Consider the following 21,033-nt stretch of genomic DNA (forward strand, 5'->3'; position numbering starts at 1 on the left):
GAAAGGGAAAAAACATGTATGTGTGGCTGTGTTTCTCTCTCTGTCTTTCTCTCTCTCTCTGTGTGTGTGTGTGTGTGTAAACACTTGATATTTGATACAATCAATAGTCTGAAGTAGGAACACTTTCATTTTGATGAAAATAGAGAGGGAAGTTGAGTTCATACATTGGCTTTTTGTGTTGATTTCTTTTTATCACCAACCATCTGACCATATGGATGCACTAATAATGTGCAGAGTTTTGGCTACAAGTCCAAAGTAATGAAGTAAGGGAGAATGGTGAATTCACCCAGTTCATTCTACTCTGGGACAGACGTAAGGCCAGACAAGCATGCTTGCCCTAATGCAGCACCCTTCCCCCACATTCACCTGTGCTACTTTTTCTTTCTTTTGAAATGTTAGTAAGTGGCTCAGCCAGAACTCAGATGCAGACCGTCTGATACCACTTACTATGATAAATGAAAAAAAAATCTATAACTGCAATCCTTCAAAATATAAAACCTGAGGGAGTCAGAAAGAGAAGGGAGAAACAAAGACTATTACTTATTGTTAGGCTTTGAAATGTGAAATGTAATTCTCAAAGAGATTCCTGTAACTTGTGATACATGTCTGCTTGAGCAAATACCTTTTTTTTTTTTTGCTAATAGTTGAATGAATAAACTTGAATTTGTCCTTTACTCCTCCTTTTCTTCCTGTTGCATTTGTAGTTCATCAAAAAAATCTTGTCTGCTCTATCTGCAGAATATACTCAGAATCCATCACTTTCCATCACCCCTCCCTCCATCCCACTATCTGTCACATAGGTTAATGCTATGGTCTCTTTAACAGATCCACCTGCTCTCCATCCAACCTGCATGATCTATCCTCAACACAGCCACTAAAGCAGTTCTGTTGAAAACAAAGTTAGATCAGGTTCCCCTTCGGCTCCAAGCCTCCCAGTGGCTCCCATTTCAGTCGAGTGAAAGTCAGTGCCCCTGCCTAGGCCTACATTACACTACGGGATCTGGCTTCTTTAACTGCTTTGAACCCATTTCCTCTTACTCTCTCCTGGTCTGTCTCTGAACTAGCTTAGTGGGGCTGTCCTGTAATGGTACTTGAACATACCAAGGGGGTTCCTGTTGTAACACTTATGCATTCACTCTTCTTTCTGCCTGGAAAAGCTACATACAATGACCCCTTCCTCGCCTCCCTTCTTATCAAGGCCTTCTGTGACCTTTATAATATTCTCCTCTCAATTTCTGTGACTCCCAATCCTCTTTCCTGCCTTATCTTCTTTCTTAGAGCATGTCACCCTCTAGCATACTATATAGTTTTCTTATTTGTGTCTTCTTGCACTAGAATATGAACAACATGAAAACAGGGATTTTTATAGGTTTGTCAACTTATATGTTTCCCAGTGTATTAGTCCATCCTCATGTTGCTATAAAGCACTGTCCAAGACTGGGTAATTTATAAAGGAAAGAGGTTTAATTGACTCACAGTTCCACCCGGCTGGGGAGGCCTCAGGAAACTTATAATCATGGGGAAAGGGGAAGCAAACATGTCCTTCTTCACATGATGGCAGAAAGGAGAAGTGCCAAGCAAAAGGGGGAAAAGCCCCTTATAAAACCATCAGATCTTGTGAGAACTCACTCACTATCATGAGAACAGCAGCATGTGGGTAACACCACCGTGATTCAATTACCTCCTGTGCGGTCCCTCCCAGGACATTTAGGGATTATAAGAACTACAATTCAAGATGAGATTTGGGTAGGAACAAAGCCAAACCATAATCACTGAGTGTCTAGAACAGCACCTGGCAAAGAGTATGTTCTCAATGTTGAATGAATGGATGAATGAATGACGGATGAATTTCAGGGAAATAAAAACGACATCACTTAAATTAAGGGCCATTACCTAATGAACCATTAGCTGGTAATGGAGAGTCATAAGGGTTACAAATTAGTTGATGAGTAGTTTTCTTCCTTTCAGAATTTCTAAAGGTATACATTTAACCTTGGGAGTTTCCTTTATGTAATTAAGAAATAATCATGCTCAGCTACATCATAGGTTTGAGGTGAGGATTGAACGACATAATCCAGTGTATTAACATAGATCTTGAAACACTATTTTAAATTCCTTCTGTTTTTTGTTTTATTATTTTGACATCTGGAATCATTCAGAGACACAGTGGAAAAGAAAACAGATCTAAAAAGCTCTATTCTTGGAAATGAACCACTGAATTATTTTAATTGTAGCAAATCTCAGACTATTGATCCAATTGACCCAATTTTCCTTTAGAGATAATGACGGTGAATTCCCTAGCTAAGATGGCTACAACACTTTAGAAAATTATGATATACGGTATATGCACATACTCTGAAACTGATGAAAACCAGATAAAATTCATAGCTTCCTGATTTAAACAGCATACTGAAATAAGCATTTGTTTTCTTCAAGTTCACACTGTGTTAGAAAAGGAACCCATAAGAAAGGACTATACTCCAAAACGTTTGCATCTCCTAGTACCTTTACTTTCATGATTCAGTTCTCAGAAACTCATTATTCAGTTATCAGTTGCTTTTTGGTCTTGAACCAATTACTAAGCCTAAAATAAGAATATATCACTTATTTTATGGGAGAACAGACACACATTAATAGGGATGTTTCTTCCAAGAGTCAACTCTATGAGACTTTAAATGAGCTTTCAATTGCAGACTTTAGGAGGAAAAACACAAGTCAATTGACTTGATTCTAAGATAGCACTTAAATTAAGTAGTCATATGCATATAGCAAGTGTTAAATAAATGGTGGGGAGAAAAAAAAAGAGACAAAGGTAGCAATAAATCACCATGGAGCATTAAAAATCAAAACTCTACCACAGTGTTATTCAGTACGGTTCCTAGACCAGCAACTTCACCTTCACCAGGGAGCTTATTGGAAATGCAAAACCAATACCCCCACCCTAGCCCTTCTGAAATATTAGAGTAGGACCAAAGGCATATGTATATGGTTTTAACAAGTTCTCTGAGTAATTCTTATACATTGCTCTATTATATACATATTACAGTCCTAAATATCTAATTGTTAATATTTGAGAGGTTGTTAGGATCAACAATATATGTGGAAAACATTATAAAAACTTTTCACAGTCAAATTTAAACAAAAGATTGTATAGGAACTAGACATTACTTCAAAACACAGTCACAAAAATAGAACTGGTATTATATTTTAAATGCCTTGTGGCATCTACAGTTATCAAATATTTAAGTTCTTCATTTCATCTCTCAACAAGAGAAAGCATAGTTTGATTAATAGGTTAAGTATTCTTAGAAATTCTGAAAGGTAATATTGACATCATTAATTTATATATGAAACAAATAAAGAACAAGAACTTCTTGCAACTTCCCAAAACAGTATGGGAAATAATTTTGAATAAGAGTTTCTGGTTTTTAGAATAACTGTATCTACTTAGCCTGCTGTTGCTTTACTTTAATAATGAAAGATATTTATTGTTTTCTACTCTAAAGAAAGCTGTGCAGGGATAACAAACCCATCCTGTCAGCCATCTGAATAATGTCATAGAAAAATCATAGTGTTGGAGTTGGAATCCTAGCTTCATTACTTACATGGGACCTTGGCCAAGATACCTTACTTCTCTGAGCTTGATTTCTTCAAGTGTGAAATGTGGATAATAATAATTACCCTAGAGTTGTGAGACTTGGAGAATATATAAAAGAGACACAGATACAGATATACACATATATAGAGAGATAAACATATTTTTTAGAGATAGACGTACTAAGAATATATATTAGAGAGTAATGTACATAAGGTATATTTCTTAGCACATACATGCCAAATAAATGTTAAATTGCTATTAACAAGATTTTATGCTCAACTAAATCTTTTAGTTAGGAAAAATGTACGATTAAACTACAGTTACAAAGATAGCCAAACTAGGAACAAAGTAAAAAATTGATTTCAAATGTTTGAGTTTACATTTTCAAAATAATTTTCAAAATTATTTAAAAAATATCTTTAGGAGAGTTAGCTCTTCCTGTTGAATTGATCCCTTTACCATGATGTAATGGCCTTCTTTGTCTCTTTTGATCTTTGATGGTTTAAAGTCTGTTTTATCAGAGACTAGGATTGCAACCCCTGCTTTTTTTTGTTCTCCATTTGCTTGGTAGATCTTCCTCCATCCCTTTATTTTGAGCCTATGTATGTCTCTGCGTGTGAGATGGGTCTCCTGAATACAGCAGACTGATGGGTCTTGACTCTTGATCCAGTTTGCCAGTCTGTGTCTTTTAATTGGAGCATTTAGTCCATTGACATTTAAGGTTAATATTGTTATGTGTGAACTTGATCCTGTCATTATGATATTAACTGGTTATTTTGCTCGTTAGTTGATGCAGTTTCTTCCTAGCCTCGATGGTCTTTACATTTTGGCATGTTTTTGCAATGGCTGGTACCGGTTGTTCCTTTCCATGTTTAGGGCTTCCTTCAGGGTCTCTTGTAAGGCAGGCCTGGTGGTGACAAAATCTCTAAGCATTTGCTTATCTGTAAAGGATTTTATTTCTCCTTCACTGATGAAGCTTAGTTTGGCTGGATATGAAATTCTGGGTTGAAAATTCTTTTCTTTAAGAACGTTGAATATTGGCCCCCACTCTCTTCTGGCTTGTAGAGTTTCTGCCGAGAGGTCTGCTGTTATTCTGATGGGCTTCCCTTTGTGGGTAACCCGACCTTTCTCTCTGGCTGCCCTTAAGATTTTTTCCTTCATTTCAACTTTGGTGAATCTGGCAATTATGTGTCTTGGAGTTGCTCTTCTGGAGGAGTATCTTTGTGGCGTTCTCTGTATTTCCTGAATTTGAATGTTGGCCTGCCCTACTAGGTTGGGGAAGTTCTCCTGGATGATATCCTGAAGAGTGTTTTCCAACTTGGTTCCATTTTCCCCCTCACTTTCAGGCACCCAAATCAGACGTAGATTTGGTCTTTTTACATAATCCCATACTTCTTGCAGGCTTTGTTCGTTTCTTTTTCTTCTTTTTTCTTTTGGTTTCTCTTCTCGCTTCATTTCATTCATTTGATCCTCAATCGCTGATACTCTTTCTTCCAGTTGATCGAGTCGGTTACTGAAGCTTGTGCATTTGTCACGTATTTCTCGTGTCATGGTTTTCATCTCTGTCATTTCGTTTATGATCTTCTCTGCATTAATTAATCTAGCTGTCAATTCTTCCACTTTTTTTTCAAGATTTTTAGTTTCTTTGCGCTGGGTATGTAATTCCTCCTTTAGCTCTGAGAGGTTTGATGGACTGAAGCCTTCTTCTCTCATCTCGTCAAAGTCATTCTCTGACCAGCTTTGATCCGTTGCTGGCGATGGGCTGCGCTCCTTTGCAGGGGGAGATGCGCTCTTATTTTTTGAATTTCCAGCTTTTCTGCCCTGCTTCTTCCCCATCTTTGTGGTTTTATCTCTGACAAAGGGCTAATATCCAGAATCTACCAAGAACTCAAACAAATATACAAGAAAAAAACAAACAACCCCATCAAAAAGTGGGGAAAGGATATGAACAGACATTTCTCAAAAGAAGACATCCATACAGCCAACAGACACATGAAAAAATGCTCATCATCACTGGCCATCAGAGAAATGCAAATCAAAACCACAATGAGATACCATCTCACACCAGTTAGAATGGCAATCATTAAGAAGTCAGGAAACAATAGATGTTGGAGAGGATGTGGAGAAATAGGAACACTTTTACACTGTTGGTGGGATTGTAAACTAGTTCAACCATTATGGAAAACAGTATGGCGATTCCTCATGGATCTAGAACTAGATGTACCATATGACCCAGCCATCCCACTACTGGGTATATACCCAAAGGATTATAAATTACTCTACTACAAAGACACATGCACACGTATGTTTATTGCGGCACTATTCACAATAGCAAAGACTTGGAATCAACCCAAATGTCCATCTGTGACAGACTGGATTAAGAAAATGTGGCACATATACACCATGGAATACTATGCAGCCATCAAAAAAGATGAGTTTGCGTCCTTTGTAGGGACATGGATGCAGCTGGAAACCATCATTCTTAGCAAACTATCACAAGAAGAGAAAACCAAACACCGCATGTTCTCACTCATAGCTGGGAACTGAACAATGAGATCACTTGGACTCGGGAAGGGGAACATCACACACTGGGGCCTATCATGGGGAGGGGGGAGGAGGGAGGGATTGCATTGGGGAGTTATACATGATATAAACGTCATGCACATGTACCCTAGAACTTAAAGTATAATAAAAAAAAAAAGTATATATTCAGTAATAAAAATAGGAAAAAAAAAATATCTAAACCAAATTAAATTTTAATTTGAGTCTGAACCACTTCATTCACATACATTCATTATGACCTTATCCTGTGCAAGAACCTGGTGTGTTCAACATCTTTAACCTCATAATGTTCAACCCCAAAGGTAATTTTTAAAAATCTGATAAAACAATGTAAAAATTCTTTGGTTTCAGATTGAAGATTAGGGATAATGTTTTAAATAAATTTCTAATACATTATAAATTTATTTTAAAAATTTCAATTATAGTATAGAGTATAGTAGAGATGAATTAATATTATAATACAGGTATGCTATCAAATTTACAGTATGTATTAATATATTATAGGTTAATTATTGAAATGGAGTTAGTATATATATAATTTATGAATTTTTGCTAGGTAGAAGTGCAGAAAAATTGAGTCAAGTAAATTGTGCACTTTGTTTTGGTTTATTTTTAGATAGAAGGAACTTAAACTCATTTATGTGATGGTAGAAGTGCTTTAGTAGAGATAGAAAATGACAAAGAAAGAATGTAAAATTGTAAAAACTAAGTCCTTGAGGAGGAAAAAAGTGGCTTGGGGAGGCATGGGTCTTTGACTGATGCATGTACCTCAACGCCTACTTGAAGAGGAAGGGTGCACATATGCTGTCAATGCTGGTAAGTTGGTAAACTTGATGTTGGTAATGAAAGGGCTAATTTATTATTGCTTCTAATTCTTAATGGAATTTTTAAGTAAGGCAATGAGCTGATGAAAGGATATTAGCAGTTTGAGGAGATGAGAAATTTGGAAATAGTAGTTCTGAAGAATGGGACACATAATATAAGAAGGTAAAAAAAAAAAACTGCTGGCATATTTTAGTGCCTATTTTAGATTTGTGGTTATGAATTCAATTTAATCAAGGGTTGGTTGCCACCCAAATTTTTGCTGCTGTGTCCAACTGCTGGCTGGACCTTCTTGGGCACTGAATGTTGCCAAACCATGCCTGTCAAGCCCATTTGGGCTTTGTGCATGGAACAATTCAGCACTCTGACGGGGTCCAGTCAGTTGCCACATCCTCTTTCTCATCTATGGCTGGTCCTTACCCTCTCTACTAAGCTTGAGAATAACTGAGTTTTAAGAAAAGCATATCATGGTATCTTCTCAAGAAGGGGACAATGACCTAGTGATTATTTTCTGGCATGTCTCCCTAAGAGGCCCATTTGGTTGGTAGGTTTGGTGTTGGTGATAGGATAGAGAAATTTTATTATTGATTATATTCAGTCAGTGGAGAGAGAATTCATTGTTATAAAATGAAGGTTTTGGGAAAAATAATATTCAACATCTCTTTGAGCTCTAAAAATTCTATCACTCTTTGTTGGCTGCCACATCTTATTATACCCAAGAAAAAGTGTGTAAAGCTTACATAAGGTAAACCTAAAAGGTTTGTAAGTATGCTGTCATTTCTGATATGGATTCTACATATGCCCATTTGGAACAAAATTTATAAGAGTAGTTGAGACTTTGAAAATACTTTTCCCTTTCTATTCAAAATAAACTCCCTGAAAGTTCAGTTAAATCTAAAACTTAGAATGTATTGAGCATTTATTATATGCCAGGTAATGCTCTATGTATTTTCTCCCTTATGATCTTATTTAATAAGATAAACATACCAGAACGAATGGTCTGTTAAGTTCCTACTACTCTCATTTGATGAGGAGATCTACAGGCTTTAAGTAACCTAAGGTTTCACTTGAAGTGTGGAGCTGGGGTTAGACATAGGTATCCAATCCTATGCCTTCTGCTTCTCAGATAACTTCCACTTAAAATAACTGCTTTCTCTGAATATGATATAATTTGAAATTATGTTTGAACAATTACTAAAGTTTGCTACCAATCTGAATATCTATGTTCATCCAACTCTATCAAATACGGCATCATATCTCAGTTGATGAGCAATGGTAATATGACGTTAACAATTTTTAAATGAAAACATTCCCTTAAATTTTAAGCTATTGTACTAACAGATGAAAAATATGAAAGCTCCTAAAATTCAGAATGAATATAAAATGTCATTCTGACATTTTCAATGTCAGTCATAAAACACTTAACATAGTTTTTGAATATTTTCTCATTCAGAGCTTCTCACTTGGTTTAATTATTGCATAAATGTTTATTGAGAGTCTGCTTATCAGCAAACATTCATTAACTATTTATGGGTTAACTTAAAGTTTCCCAGCCTGGAGGTAACCAAGATTATCAAGTTATATGGGTTTCTATGTGGCAGGCTCTCTTCTACATGCTTTAGGTACACAATTCTACTTAATCCTCATAATAAACCCCATGAGGTACTATAATGATCATCCCCATTTTCCCATGAAAAAACTGAAGGATAGCTAGTTTAAGTTATATGGCTGATGTCACATAAGTTCTTTGCTTTTCACCACTGTGAGATATATATATATATATGTGTGTGTGTATATATATATACACACATATATATACATATATGTGAGAAATTTGTATATACATATAATATTTATGTGTTTTTTAATTAAACTATATGAAGTTTACAATTTAGTGTATTCTTGTACACTTAGGGATTAAGAGGAAAGAGGTAACTAAGTATAAAAACTGAAACAGAGGAATGCAGAAAAGACGATAGGAACAGGGCAGAATGCACTTGACTCTGCCTGAGGTGGGGAGAGAAAATGATCAGAAAAGCATTGGTGAGGAGATGAGGGTGGTAGAGGGTCTAGAAAGATGCAATGATGTTTTCCCAGAGGTGAATGAAGAACATTCTACCAAAGGAAGCCCTGCTTAGAAGGAAACAGGGTGGTATGAGGATGCAGCCCTCGTGGGAAAGTACAAGTACTCTGGCACTGATAATCCAAAGAAGGTATAAACGGAAAATTGTTGGGAGATTGCAGCAGAACCTTAGCAGAGGCCAGATTTTGAAGGCCCTTATAAGGAATGCTTAGAAATTATGATTTAGTCTCCAAGTAGTAGAAACTTAAAAATTTTAAGCAGGGAAGTGTCATGATTTCGACTATTGTAGGAATTTTACTTAGGTCTTATTGTAGAGGTGGATTCAGATGCTCTAAGCAATATAATAATTTAGGAGGTTATTGAAACAGTGATCATAGAGCACAGATGTTTCAATCCCTATGAAAACTAAAACAATATATTAATTCAAAACCATTGTGTACCTTCTAACTGGTAGTCCCAGGGTGAGCTGGAATTCAAAGCTGGACAAGATACATTAATAATATTCAATAACATGTCTTCACATTTTTCATTGAAGGAATTTGAAGTAATTAATTACTGGCCTTTCCATTACTCTATTTTCAATGTCTCATTTAGTGTTATACTTTTGACATCACTGTTTAAATATACATTTGCTCTCACTTGTCACAGGCTTAGCAGGGTTCCAATAGATTCTGCCAAGCATGACAACCAACAACTAAAACAGTTTGCAAGTGCAGAGACCTTAAAAAATACACCCCAGTCACCTTTTTGGACATCTCAGAACCAACAATATCATGCAGAATACCATGCCAGATAAAATATGTTAAAATTAAAACATATGGAGTTTAATTTTAACCCTTTTTTAAAGCAACAGATTAAAGTTGGATGAGAGCTATGACTATATTTACAGAAAGCTTTAAAAAAGAATAAAAGCCACTTCTTGTAAGGTTTGTATATGATTACAATTATGGAGACATAACTCTAAATTTAAAAGAATGCTTACTTTAAAATTACATAATGTGTAACATTCTCTAAGTACCTTCACATATGTTATGTCAGTTGATGAGCAGAATAACTTTTAAGATTGATAAGTAAATAACATCATTACTATGATTCTATAGATGAAAACAATGCATCTCAGAAATACCAAAAAATTTATTCAAGGTCAAAGTCAGTAATTTGTTGAATCAGCACTGTACCGTAACTCAGATTTCCTTGATATAAATTATATGCTACTTCTTCTTGATCATATTGACTGCCAGGGGTAAATAAATAATAATTTATTCATCTATTCATTCATTCATTCATTCATTCTTTCATTCTTTCATTCATTCATTCTTCACACATTTACTTAGTGCCTATTAGTACAAAACACTGGATTGGGTGCTGTGAGATTTATGGAGATTATAAATCAGCTTTGCTGCTTAGGGGACCAGCAAGGGAAATAAGAGGTTCAGTAATAGCTGTGAAGGAGTGGAAAATCATGCCTAATGAGACACTTACAGAAAGGAATATGAAAGCTCATCATTGAGATAAATTATTTCCGGCTAAGGAATCATGGAAAGCCGTATAAGCAAAGTGGTATTTTAGGTGAGTCTTAATGAGTGGTTGGCATTTGGGCAAAGAGAGATAGGGTGTAAATTCCAAGGAGTGAAAACAGAATGAGCCAAAGAAGAGAGGAAATCGAGATGTTCTTGATAAATTGTGAATAATCCATTTCTCTGGCATAGAGTTTGAAGGTAGAAGGAGAAAGATAAGGCTAAAAATATTGTTTAATAACTGGACTAAGGTGTTCATAATTTTCATAGGAGGCAGAAGGTGGTGATGAAAAATAATAAAGTCACACAAGTTTAGGTTCAAATAGTTCTGCTGCTTAAGGAACTGTGTGATCATGATCAATTTATATGATTTCTCTAAAATGTTCATATGCCATCCATAAAATGTGGACATTTGTAAAATATTTGAGAAATATTTTTCAAATAAAAAAATTTTTACCTTCAGTGTGAATGTGAAGATCAAATAACAGGATGTCTGAAAAACAAATGGCACAAGAAGGCCTTCAGTATAAAATTATTTATTTTCCTATTCTTTGGAGTCAGTGGGGGAACAGGGAGGGTGTTTGCTGAGGATGGTGATGTCATGAGAGTCAGTTTTAGCAAATCAAATGTGTTGGGTAAATTAGAGGAGACAGGGGCTGGGCAAGGTGGCTCATTCCTGTAGTTCCAGCACTTTGGGAAGGCAAGGTGGGTGGATCACTTAAGCCCAGGAGTTAGAGACCAGCTTGGACAACGTGGGGAAACCCTCTCTCTACAAAAAATGCAAAAATTAGCCAGGCATGATGGTACACACCTATAGTCCTCCAAGTACTTGGGAGGCTGAAGCAGGAGGATGACTTGAGCCTGGGAGGTTGAGGCTGCAGTGAGCCATGATTATGCCACTGCACTCCAGCCTAGGTGACACAGCAGGACCCTATCTCAAAAAACACTAAAAAATAAATAAATAAATAAATAAATAAAATAAAATAAAATAAAATAGAAGAGAGAGAGATTAAAAGATGAGAAGCAGAAAGTCTTTCATTATCATTATTATTATGTTTTACAGTAAGGCATGGAAAACATGCCTCAGTGAGGTAATGCTTCTGGGAATATATCTAGAATTATAAAAGAACACTGAAACAAACTCTAATTACATCAAGATAAAGTACTTACAGAAAAAGAAGAAATCAAAATTAATTTTAGAATATTGCTATAGGAAAAAACTGAACGAAACCAAACTTTGAAATAAAAAGACTTTTATACTGAGCTCATATTAAAAACAGGGGCTCTAGGTCTTTTAGTCCTCCTATCTTTGATTTCTAAGACAGGTCATTTGGATGACACAAGATATTGTCAGCCTTCTGCACCAGGATAATTTCCACCTTTAAGTACAGCTGTTTAGGAAACTCAACAGAATTACCGAATAGGGATTCACTCAATGGCTTTTTAAAAAGACTCTTGAAAATTATGGACTTTGAGCTTAAGAGTGTGCCAATAGTTTACTTGACTACAATTCTAGTCTCCGAAAACCCATATGGTCCAATAGGAATTGGCAGCTCTTTGTCAAATGGTTTGACTATTGAGCCATTCTTTTTGAAATGGATGCGTGAGGTGTCAAAGCCACCCTCTCCACTTGTTATATTCATTTTACAGAGTCAAAGTAAGGCTTGAAGGAAACTTGTTTTTCCTGAACTTCTAACAGTAAACATGTAAATTTTTCTAAATGTTTAAGTATCAACTAAATATTTATGAAAGTAATGACTGAACTCATATAACTAATGTAATTGATATTTATTGAGTATTGTCTGGGTGTAACATGCTGCTTAAAACTAGGCCTTGAATAAAAGAAGTGGATGGAAGAGGAAGCATGCGTGACTGTGATGTTTACAATAAGCTGATGGGAAATGAGTGTGTGTGTACACATATGCCTATGAAATGAAATAATCAAACTCTATCCCCCTAAGCTTACTTGACTCTTTCTCCTATCAGAGTGGCTGAAAGAATTCAGTTACCTTTTCAGGGTTTCCTACACTAGGACAATTCTAACTTGAAAATTTAATATCTAAAAGCAATATTTTGTAAACTGGAAGAAATGTTTCCCCGCCTTGACAGGCCACTGCCATCCACAGAGGAGGCCTATCTGGATCCTATCTTCCTAGACCAAACTAGGCCACCAGAGCTCCCAACTGAGTGGCTGACTATACAGTGTGGCTGTAGCTGGCAAGGCCCATCTGAGTCAATCTCCAGAATGAGGCTATAATTAAAACCAGAAACTCACCACTTTCTAAGAGATTATCTGGGAAAAAAAATCCCACCATGCTTTTCATCCCTGTTTATTTAAGTCTTTACCAAAACTCCAAACTTTCCAATATATTTGCTTTCATTCAGATTCTAACATCTATATGTATGTGTCCCTCCTGTACTCTCACTCAATCCTTTCCCCATCCCAACTCCCTAACACTTTCCAATATCCCCACTGTTACCTAGCAAAATCCTCCTCAAAACTTTTGTTTTCTAAGAGATGGGGTCTTGCTCTGTTACCTAGGCTAGAGCGCGGTGGCCCAATCATAGCTCTTTGCAGCCTCAAATTCCTGTGCTCAAGGGATCCTCCCACCTCAGCCTCCCTAGTAGCTGGGACTACAGGTGCATGCCACCACACGTAGCTAATTATTTTTAATTTTTAGAGACAGGGTCTCACTATGTTGTGCAGTCTGGTCTCAAAGCAAAATCCTCTTTAACTTCATCTCTTCCCTGGACAGCCCCTGTACCTTTTTGCTGTAATTAATTGCTGACTGTCCCTGCCATATTTTCAAGTTGGGGTTGGGTTTTAATCACATCCCAATATTCGCAGAACCTGGAGCAGGTATGGGTGCCATCTTAGTTTCTCACTGACACTCATTCATAGATGATCCCAGCACTGGCTCGCTGTCTTCTTTGCTACTATTTCTCTTTTTGTTCTCAGTGATTTCTCAATGGATATCCATGGGAGTGATTATTCAACACTCTGTCCTTCAAATACTTTGCCTTCCTTACTTCCAAAGATGTTTTCCCCTATCCAACCTTAGCACTCATTACCCTATAATTTTCAAAACCTGTACTACATAACTAAATTTTGATCCCATGCATACACTTTCCCAATCACTATTATCTGTTTTCAACTTTCTAAGTTTACTGTAGTGTTCTCATTTCAACGACATACAGACTGTTAATTTATTGACCCCAGCACTTTTTAAGAAAACATAAGCCCCTATAGTATTCCCCCTTTCTTTGCAAAGAGTCCACGATCCACCATGCTATTTATTTGGCAAATCTCAAAAACTAGTTAATTCCACCTCTTCAACCGTACTTCTGCACACAGGCACCAAGCAGGGTGGGAGAAAAACAAACAAAAAATGCCTGATGTCTGTTAAAATTTATGACCACAAATCTCAAGTGAGCTCTCATTACAGCCCAGTATTTTTACTGCCTTTCTTTACCCAACTCACTTTCTCACTCTCCTAGCAGATATTTTGTATCTCTCTCCCTCACTCGTTAAACCTTCAGATCTTCATTCTCAGCTAATTACTTCATTTATTATTTTACTTAGAAAGTAGGATAATTCAGAAGAGAACTACTTCAGAGTCCCAAAACCAAATCTTCCAAGCTATTTGCATCTGTACATCTATACTCTCTCTTCTTTCCTAGGAAAATTAATGAACTGGTAAAAAATAGCCAAGGCAATTTTGAAGAACAGGCAGGAGGATTTACATTCAAGGTATTAATATTTATTAGAAAGCTATAGTAGTTAAGAGATCATAGCATTGACAAAACCAATAGCTAAACAGTGAAAACAATGAGAATTGGAATGGAAAAGTGCAGAAACAGACCAAACATGTGCATTCATCTGACTTATGAAAAAGTGATGCTGCAGTGTAATGGAGATGGTATGGTCTTTTTAATAAACAGTGTAGGTCAAATGGGTATAAACATGGAAAAACTAATCTTGAACTCTCATTTATACCATACTAAAAACTAATTTCAGATGAATCATAATCTAAATATAAAAACAAAACAATAAAACTCTTAGGGACCATGGTCATGATCTTGGGGTGGAGAGAATGTCTTCAATAGGACATAAAAATAAAAAGATTATAACATGGATTACCAGAAAATTAAAACCTCCTGTTAATAATAAAAAAAAAAGCAAAACAAAACAAAACAAAACAAAACAAAAAAAACTACAGAAACCAAACACACCACAACCACTAAAAAAATACACTAAAAAACCAAAACACTGTTGAGGAGAATGAAGAAGCAAGCCACAAAGACTTGCAATACAAATATCTAACAAAGGAATAGAATATATAAAGAAGTATCACAAATTAATAAGGCAGAAACAATCATCTAAAGAGAAAATAGGCAAAATACTTGAATAAATACTTATTTAAAGGGGATATAAAATTGATTCATAAAAATGTGAAAAGATGCTCAACTTTACTAATTGTCAGGAAAACACAAATTTAAGCCATAATGATGTAGCAGTGCATAATGACCAGAGTGACTAAAATGAAAAAAGATAATAATAAATGTTGACAAAGATATGAAGCAAGTAGAACTTTCTACACAATTACTGGTGAGAGTATAAACTGGTAGAATCACTTTGGGAAACTTGAGCAGTATCTACCAAAACTGAACATACATATCCCTTTAACCCAGGATTTCCACTTCTTGATAGATATCTAAAAGAAATGCATACCTATGTTCACAAAAAAAATACACAAGTGTTTTTATGGTAGCACAGTTTATAATAACCCAGCTATGGAAACAACCCAAATGTCTATTAACAGTAGAATGGGTAAATAAATTGTAATATACTTATGCAAAGGAATACTATTCAATGATAGTGAATAATTTATATATACAGGAAACAACATTGAAAAATTTTACAAACATAATGCTAAAAGAAACCAGACATAGAAGAGTATCCTCTCTGTAACTCAATTTATATAAAGTTCAAAACCAGGCAAAATTAATTTAAGGTGTGAGAAATTGGGAAAGTGATTATCCATGGTGAGGGATACCAGTTGGGTAGGGGGTTATTTTAAGCACAGCAAATTTATCAAATATCCTATTAGAAATAAACATTATTTGAGTTACCTTTGCATTTGTTAACAGTGATCATCATGGTATTTCAAGTGGGATAAATGAGTAACAAAATAGTAAAAACACAAAATTACTATCAAAGATGTGAATTCAATTCAGATTGTCAACCTTTCCTTCTCTAAAGTCTGCATAAGACAGGTCTAGGTTTTGCAAAACTTATACTTCTCTTAATGAAGCCTTCACTATATTCTCTTTTAAGAAAAGAAAGATATTTTTAATCCATATCTTTATTTGCAAAACTGTAAAAACAAAAGTGAGTAAATTACTTTGAAATAAATCAAACACAGGCAGTCACTTTCCCAATCAACCTTTTATCTCATCAGGACAACTGTGAACACCTAGAATGCTGTTTCTCAAAGCCCAGTGCATAGAATCCCTACATTACTACTCTTCTTGGAATCTGTTGCCACATCAATATAAAATGGGCATAACAATAGCAACTATCTAAAGTTGTTGGAAGGATTAAATGAGACAATGCATATAAAATTCATTACCCCGAACACAGTGACTGCTCAGCAGATGGTAACATTTAATACTAACAGTCTTAATTTATTTTTGATAATGTCATCATCGTAATAACCTGATATGCTCATTAAATCACTATTGATTTCTAGACTCAACCCTGGACCTAACCAAAGCTGAAGGGCCCAGAAATCTGCATTTTAACTAGCATTTGGACTGATTCTTTTTGCACATTACAGCTTGAGAACTACTATCCAGAGATTAGGGCTTACTTCTTGTTTTTTCTTCATAGCTCCAATGCAGGGGTCTGTACACACGAATGCTTATTGGTAGGCTGACTGATATTCAATATTGCCAGACTAGTGTGATGTAAATTATTAAGGGAATCTGCAATTTGTTACAGATTTGTGTAGTAAAAGAAAATATATTTTTAATTTTTGACTCCAGAAAAATATAAAGGGAGGGCTGTTTTGTTAACAGTATCAAAAGTAACTTCAGCTTCAATTATGTAAACTCTTTGTCATGTGAAGATATTTGAATCATGTCACACTTCACATAACCCATTTTATTTCCCTTAAAATAGTTTAGCTCGTTTCAGATTTTGTATTGCTTCCTTTTTTTTAAAGAAGATCCACAAGGCATAGACATGTGTTCACAGAGAGAACAAATGACCATATTCTCTGGGACCTGCATTATTAACTCATTTATGCCTAGTGTTCTATTATTGGAATTCTAAGCATGTGGGAGTTATTTATATACTACTGCTCAATTTCATTACCAGAGTCTGATTGCAAAAATTCAAAAAATTGCAACCTCAGGCATAAATGAGTTAATGAGTCCAGAACTGGGCTTCCATAATCGCTATATTTCTTACATCTGTGTTCATTTAAAGGAAGGTTCCAGCAATTTGTCTAAAAGGAGAAATTGCAAGTGAAAAGGTATTCAAATGGTTAATTCAAATAGAAATTTAAATCAAATCACAGTAGCTATTTGTACTTTTTGTCTATGAAAGTTATACAACCTGTTGCACTGAATAAAAATTTTTAATGAGAAAATAAATCTCATCAGATGTTTGATTGCATTGAAATTACAGAGAAGTTAATCTTTCACCAAAGAGAAAAAATTAGGAAATATTTTCAGCTTAGTTTCTGTTTCATTTTATTAAGTAAACATAATGGTTAAAAGATAAAACCTACATATTGTTTCAGTGCAAGATAATGTTTAAGAACAAATTTTCTTGTTTGGTGAAAAGTCTTGAACATACACTTTATTATGAAAAATAAATTCATATAGTTCAGTTACATATTTTCAACCACTGTTGGCTATCTGTGTAAATCTAAATTCTATAAGTTACTTGAAGAGGTCCAGTGAGGCTTTGTGAGACATTTATTTCATGAGCCAAATATAAGCGTGTTTGGGATTAAACATGAAGAACTTGACCTCCAGGCCACCAGATGGACTTGTTATTTTCCAGCCAATAATCTATTTCTTTATAAATATCAAATACCCTTGATTTTGTGATGCCACAATTAACCTTTAAAATGACTCTGAAGTACAGTGAGACTTTTCTCATTCTCAGGAGAGGGAAGGATAATATTTTTTTTCTTTTCTGGCAATGATGCTAAGTTCTGACAGTTTGCTAAGCAGTGGAAATCATGCTGTAAGCAAAAGTCTCTGCAAGACAGAGATTCTTACAAAATAGTCTTTATTTTTCCAATGGATACTGGCTACTTTTATAGGATCCAATTCCAAGAACAACTTCACAGAAGCAAGGGTTCCCTGTCCTGCAACTGAAATCACAAGACATAGATTGAAATGGCTAAGGTTTTTCTTCCACCTCTGTCCAGCTTAACCCCTGTCCTTCCTAGTTTATCTTTGTTCCACAGGCTGAATTTGTACATCCAAATCAATTACAGTAGCCTATGTTCTGATAGGATAGAGTAAAAATATGAAAATGTGTGAACAATTTTAAGTAGAAGATTTAGCTATTTAGCAAAACAGCAACAATATGAAAAGCACTTTACTTAAGCATACAAATAGTCTGATTTCTGTTGGTTAGTCAGAAAATTCCAGACCTGTGAAGAGCAGCAGAAAACTGCAGATGAAGTTTGACTCCTCTTGAGCACTTACCATTGTATTTCCTTGCCTTTTGAGAACTGCTTTGGTAATTAAATATGGCCTTCATTAGGGGGTCTCATAAGAGAAAATGACCCATCAAAGACCAAAGCAGAGTCGTACATAAACTGGTCATATTTTACATTATATCTGTTTCGTTGGCTCATTTTCTCTGATAATTCAATTCTAGATTTAAAAATGCACCAAGAGTAAAATAAAATTTTGATCTTTCTTATCAGTGATAGTGAGTGTGACTTCTAGTATGACATCTGAAACAAAATCTGAGCATGCTCAAAAGTAGAATAGATTTGGAATAGGAGACCATTTCTGGAAATCTCTGGTTGGTGGGTATTTATACATTCTCATCTCATTTAAAAACTTACAATTGACTCTGTAAAAAGGAAAAACTACACTAGTGACTAGAAAATTAAGATCATTAACATTATATCCATTTTAACACCATACCCCAATACCATATATCATTCATTCATTCAGTTTTTCCCCATATTTTCTGTTACTCCCTTAAGTTTGGAGCTGGATATTAATTAAATGCTTAAGATTTCTCCAAAGAATAAATATAAGAAGTAGGAACACTTACTTTCCAGTAATAAACTGACTCCTGGATGGTGTGCAAATAGGCTGGACATAGTAGTTCTCCAGTTTAACTCCTTCGGCAGCGAGCTTGTCAAGAGTGGGTGTTTTAATCTCAGATCCGTGGTAACCCACATCTCTAAATCCCTGATCATCGGCTAGGATGAAAATGAGATGGGGCTGGGAGGTGGAAGTTGTGCTGGGCTCTAGTCTGTCTCCAGCTTGAGCTAGTAAGGCCCCTTCTTCCTCCTCTTCTAAACCCTGGCCCCAGGACAGGTAACCATAAGTGAGGAGGCAGAGGATCCAGAATCCTGCCAGCGCTCCCATTGCTAGCATCTTTCCAGGACAGACCCAGGCCTGTGGAGAAGGCGGAGGCGGATGCCCCGCACAGCCCCTGGGAGCCATTCACTCGGGTCCCAGGTGAGACTCCACTCGGAGAACCACGCGCCCCGTGCCGCTGCGGGCGCACACATGCACCCAACAGACTGTGGAGACTCTCCACCTGGCAAGAAATCCTCCTCTCCTCTCAGCTGTCACCATGTCCGACAACTTTAATCTTCCATAAGTGATGGCTTAATGGATGGGACTCCGGAAGAACAAGGAGGGCTCGCTCTTCTCCAGCATATTTCACTTTCTCCTCCTCCTCCCCACTGCCTAGAGCAGCTTCCACCAAGGACAAAAAAAGAAAGAAAGAAAAAAAAAAAGTTAATATCTCCACCCAAAAGTTCTCTGGAGAAAAAAAAAACAAGCAAGGAATTGAGAATCACACTGGACAGGAACTTTTCGTGGCCAGAGCGCCCTCGACGTTGGGGAGCAAGGCTGACTGTCCTGGGAGTGCTGGTACGGAGGGCAGTGGGAATGGCTGGCTGTCCTGCGGTCCCCACACCTGGAAAGAACTGCGACGTGGACGCGTCGCGTCGGGCTCTCATCGGACAGATAAACTGCCGTAGTGGACCGGCCTCCTGATCACCTTCTCCACTTTCCCAGGGCTCTCTATTTTCCCCAGTCCTTTCCTAGGCGTTTGCCAATCTCCCCAACACTCACCAGGCGGCGAAGTGAGGAAAAAGCCGTTTCCTGATCTCCCTCCACCTCTGCAGAAACTCCGGGCAGCAATTCTTTTTCCCGGCTGCTGAGGAGCCTGAAGGCCAAACCCGGGTCCCTAGCCCGGTCACCGGCCAGCGCGGAGCCCGTTTGGCCTTTGCGGAGTTGGCGCACCCGGCGCAGGCGCTGCAAGCTGCGTGCGTTTTCTCAGCTAACTTATTTAGCTTTGGCACTCCGAGTTCTTTTGCCTCCTCCCTCTTTTCTCTCCAGTGAATCACAGAACGGTACTTTCTTCCTTAGCTCCTCCGGGAAGAGGGGGAGGGGGAAAGGACGGTTTAGAGGCTCGATCTTTCCTTTTTCTTTTCCGGGAGGTGGATGGCCAAGGCAGAGGAGGCTTTGCCAGAGGGAGAGCTGCGTGCTGCTCGAGCCTGACGGGATTCCGGGGTATCCGCCTGAGCTACCGTGTCCCAAGAGTGTTGCCTCCTGCCCATCACCCCGCGAGAGGGAAAGGACGGCGGCACGAATGGGGAAGGGTGAAGCGGGCGCTTCTTTTCGTGGGTCTGTTGGTGAAGAGCCCTGTCTCTTATCCCTAAAGTTGCGCTTGCAAACTTTTTCTAGCTTCTGGAGGGAGTCAGAGAGAAGGAGCAGGAGTAAAAACGAAATGCGTAGGACACTCTTTCCTCTTTCCAACTTCCTTTTCAGGTTTTCCTTTACTAGTTCCCCCACCCCCATCATTTTCTTATTCCTTTTGTCCCTACCTCTTTTTTTTTTTTTTTTTTTCACTAACGATGACAAATTTTAAGTTTTATTTCCTCTCCCAATAGCTGGCTTTTACAGCCTGATTCTTCGTTACCTTTTCCCTACGTGAAGATACTGGAATTGCCAGCTCCCTCTTACCTCTCCCCTAACTTACCCACAGGGTGTCTCCAGCGAAGAGCTTGGAGAGGAAGAGTTATGCGTTTCTCCTTCAAGAACCACAAAGCTAGTCTGCATTCCTGCATTAAAGAAGCCAGTGTTTCCCATCCAGTAATTCAGGGAGCTTCATCATTTTTTTCTTTCTTTCTTTTTTACTGTGTGGAGTAAAACCATTGTAAAAACTTGTC

The 21,033-nt window shown here is 37.0% G+C and overlaps 1 protein-coding gene across 3 annotated transcripts in view; it reads right to left on the reverse strand.

The window, feature by feature from the left end:
• The window catches only part of ARSJ (arylsulfatase family member J), a 109,254-nt gene extending 88,606 nt beyond the window's left edge, over positions 1 to 20,648 (reverse strand). Inside the window, exons 1-2 of one of the 3 annotated variants that reach the window (XM_033215099.1) lie at positions 19,934 to 20,648; positions 18,897 to 19,552 (exon numbers count right to left, since the gene is read on the reverse strand). In XM_033215099.1, coding sequence (XP_033070990.1) covers positions 18,897 to 19,294 — 398 coding nt within the window. In that variant the 5' untranslated portion in view covers positions 19,295 to 19,552; positions 19,934 to 20,648. Of the gene's footprint in view, positions 1 to 18,896 lie in introns of all 3 variants that reach the window. The other 2 variants (XR_004438084.1, XM_033215100.1) reach the window with 2 other exon arrangements.
• Positions 20,649 to 21,033: the final 385 nt, after the last annotated feature.

Source organism: Trachypithecus francoisi, unplaced genomic scaffold (assembly GCF_009764315.1).
Source record: "Trachypithecus francoisi isolate TF-2019V2 unplaced genomic scaffold, Tfra_2.0 Lachesis_group1, whole genome shotgun sequence".
In the NCBI taxonomy this organism is placed as follows: Eukaryota; Metazoa; Chordata; class Mammalia; order Primates; family Cercopithecidae; genus Trachypithecus; species Trachypithecus francoisi.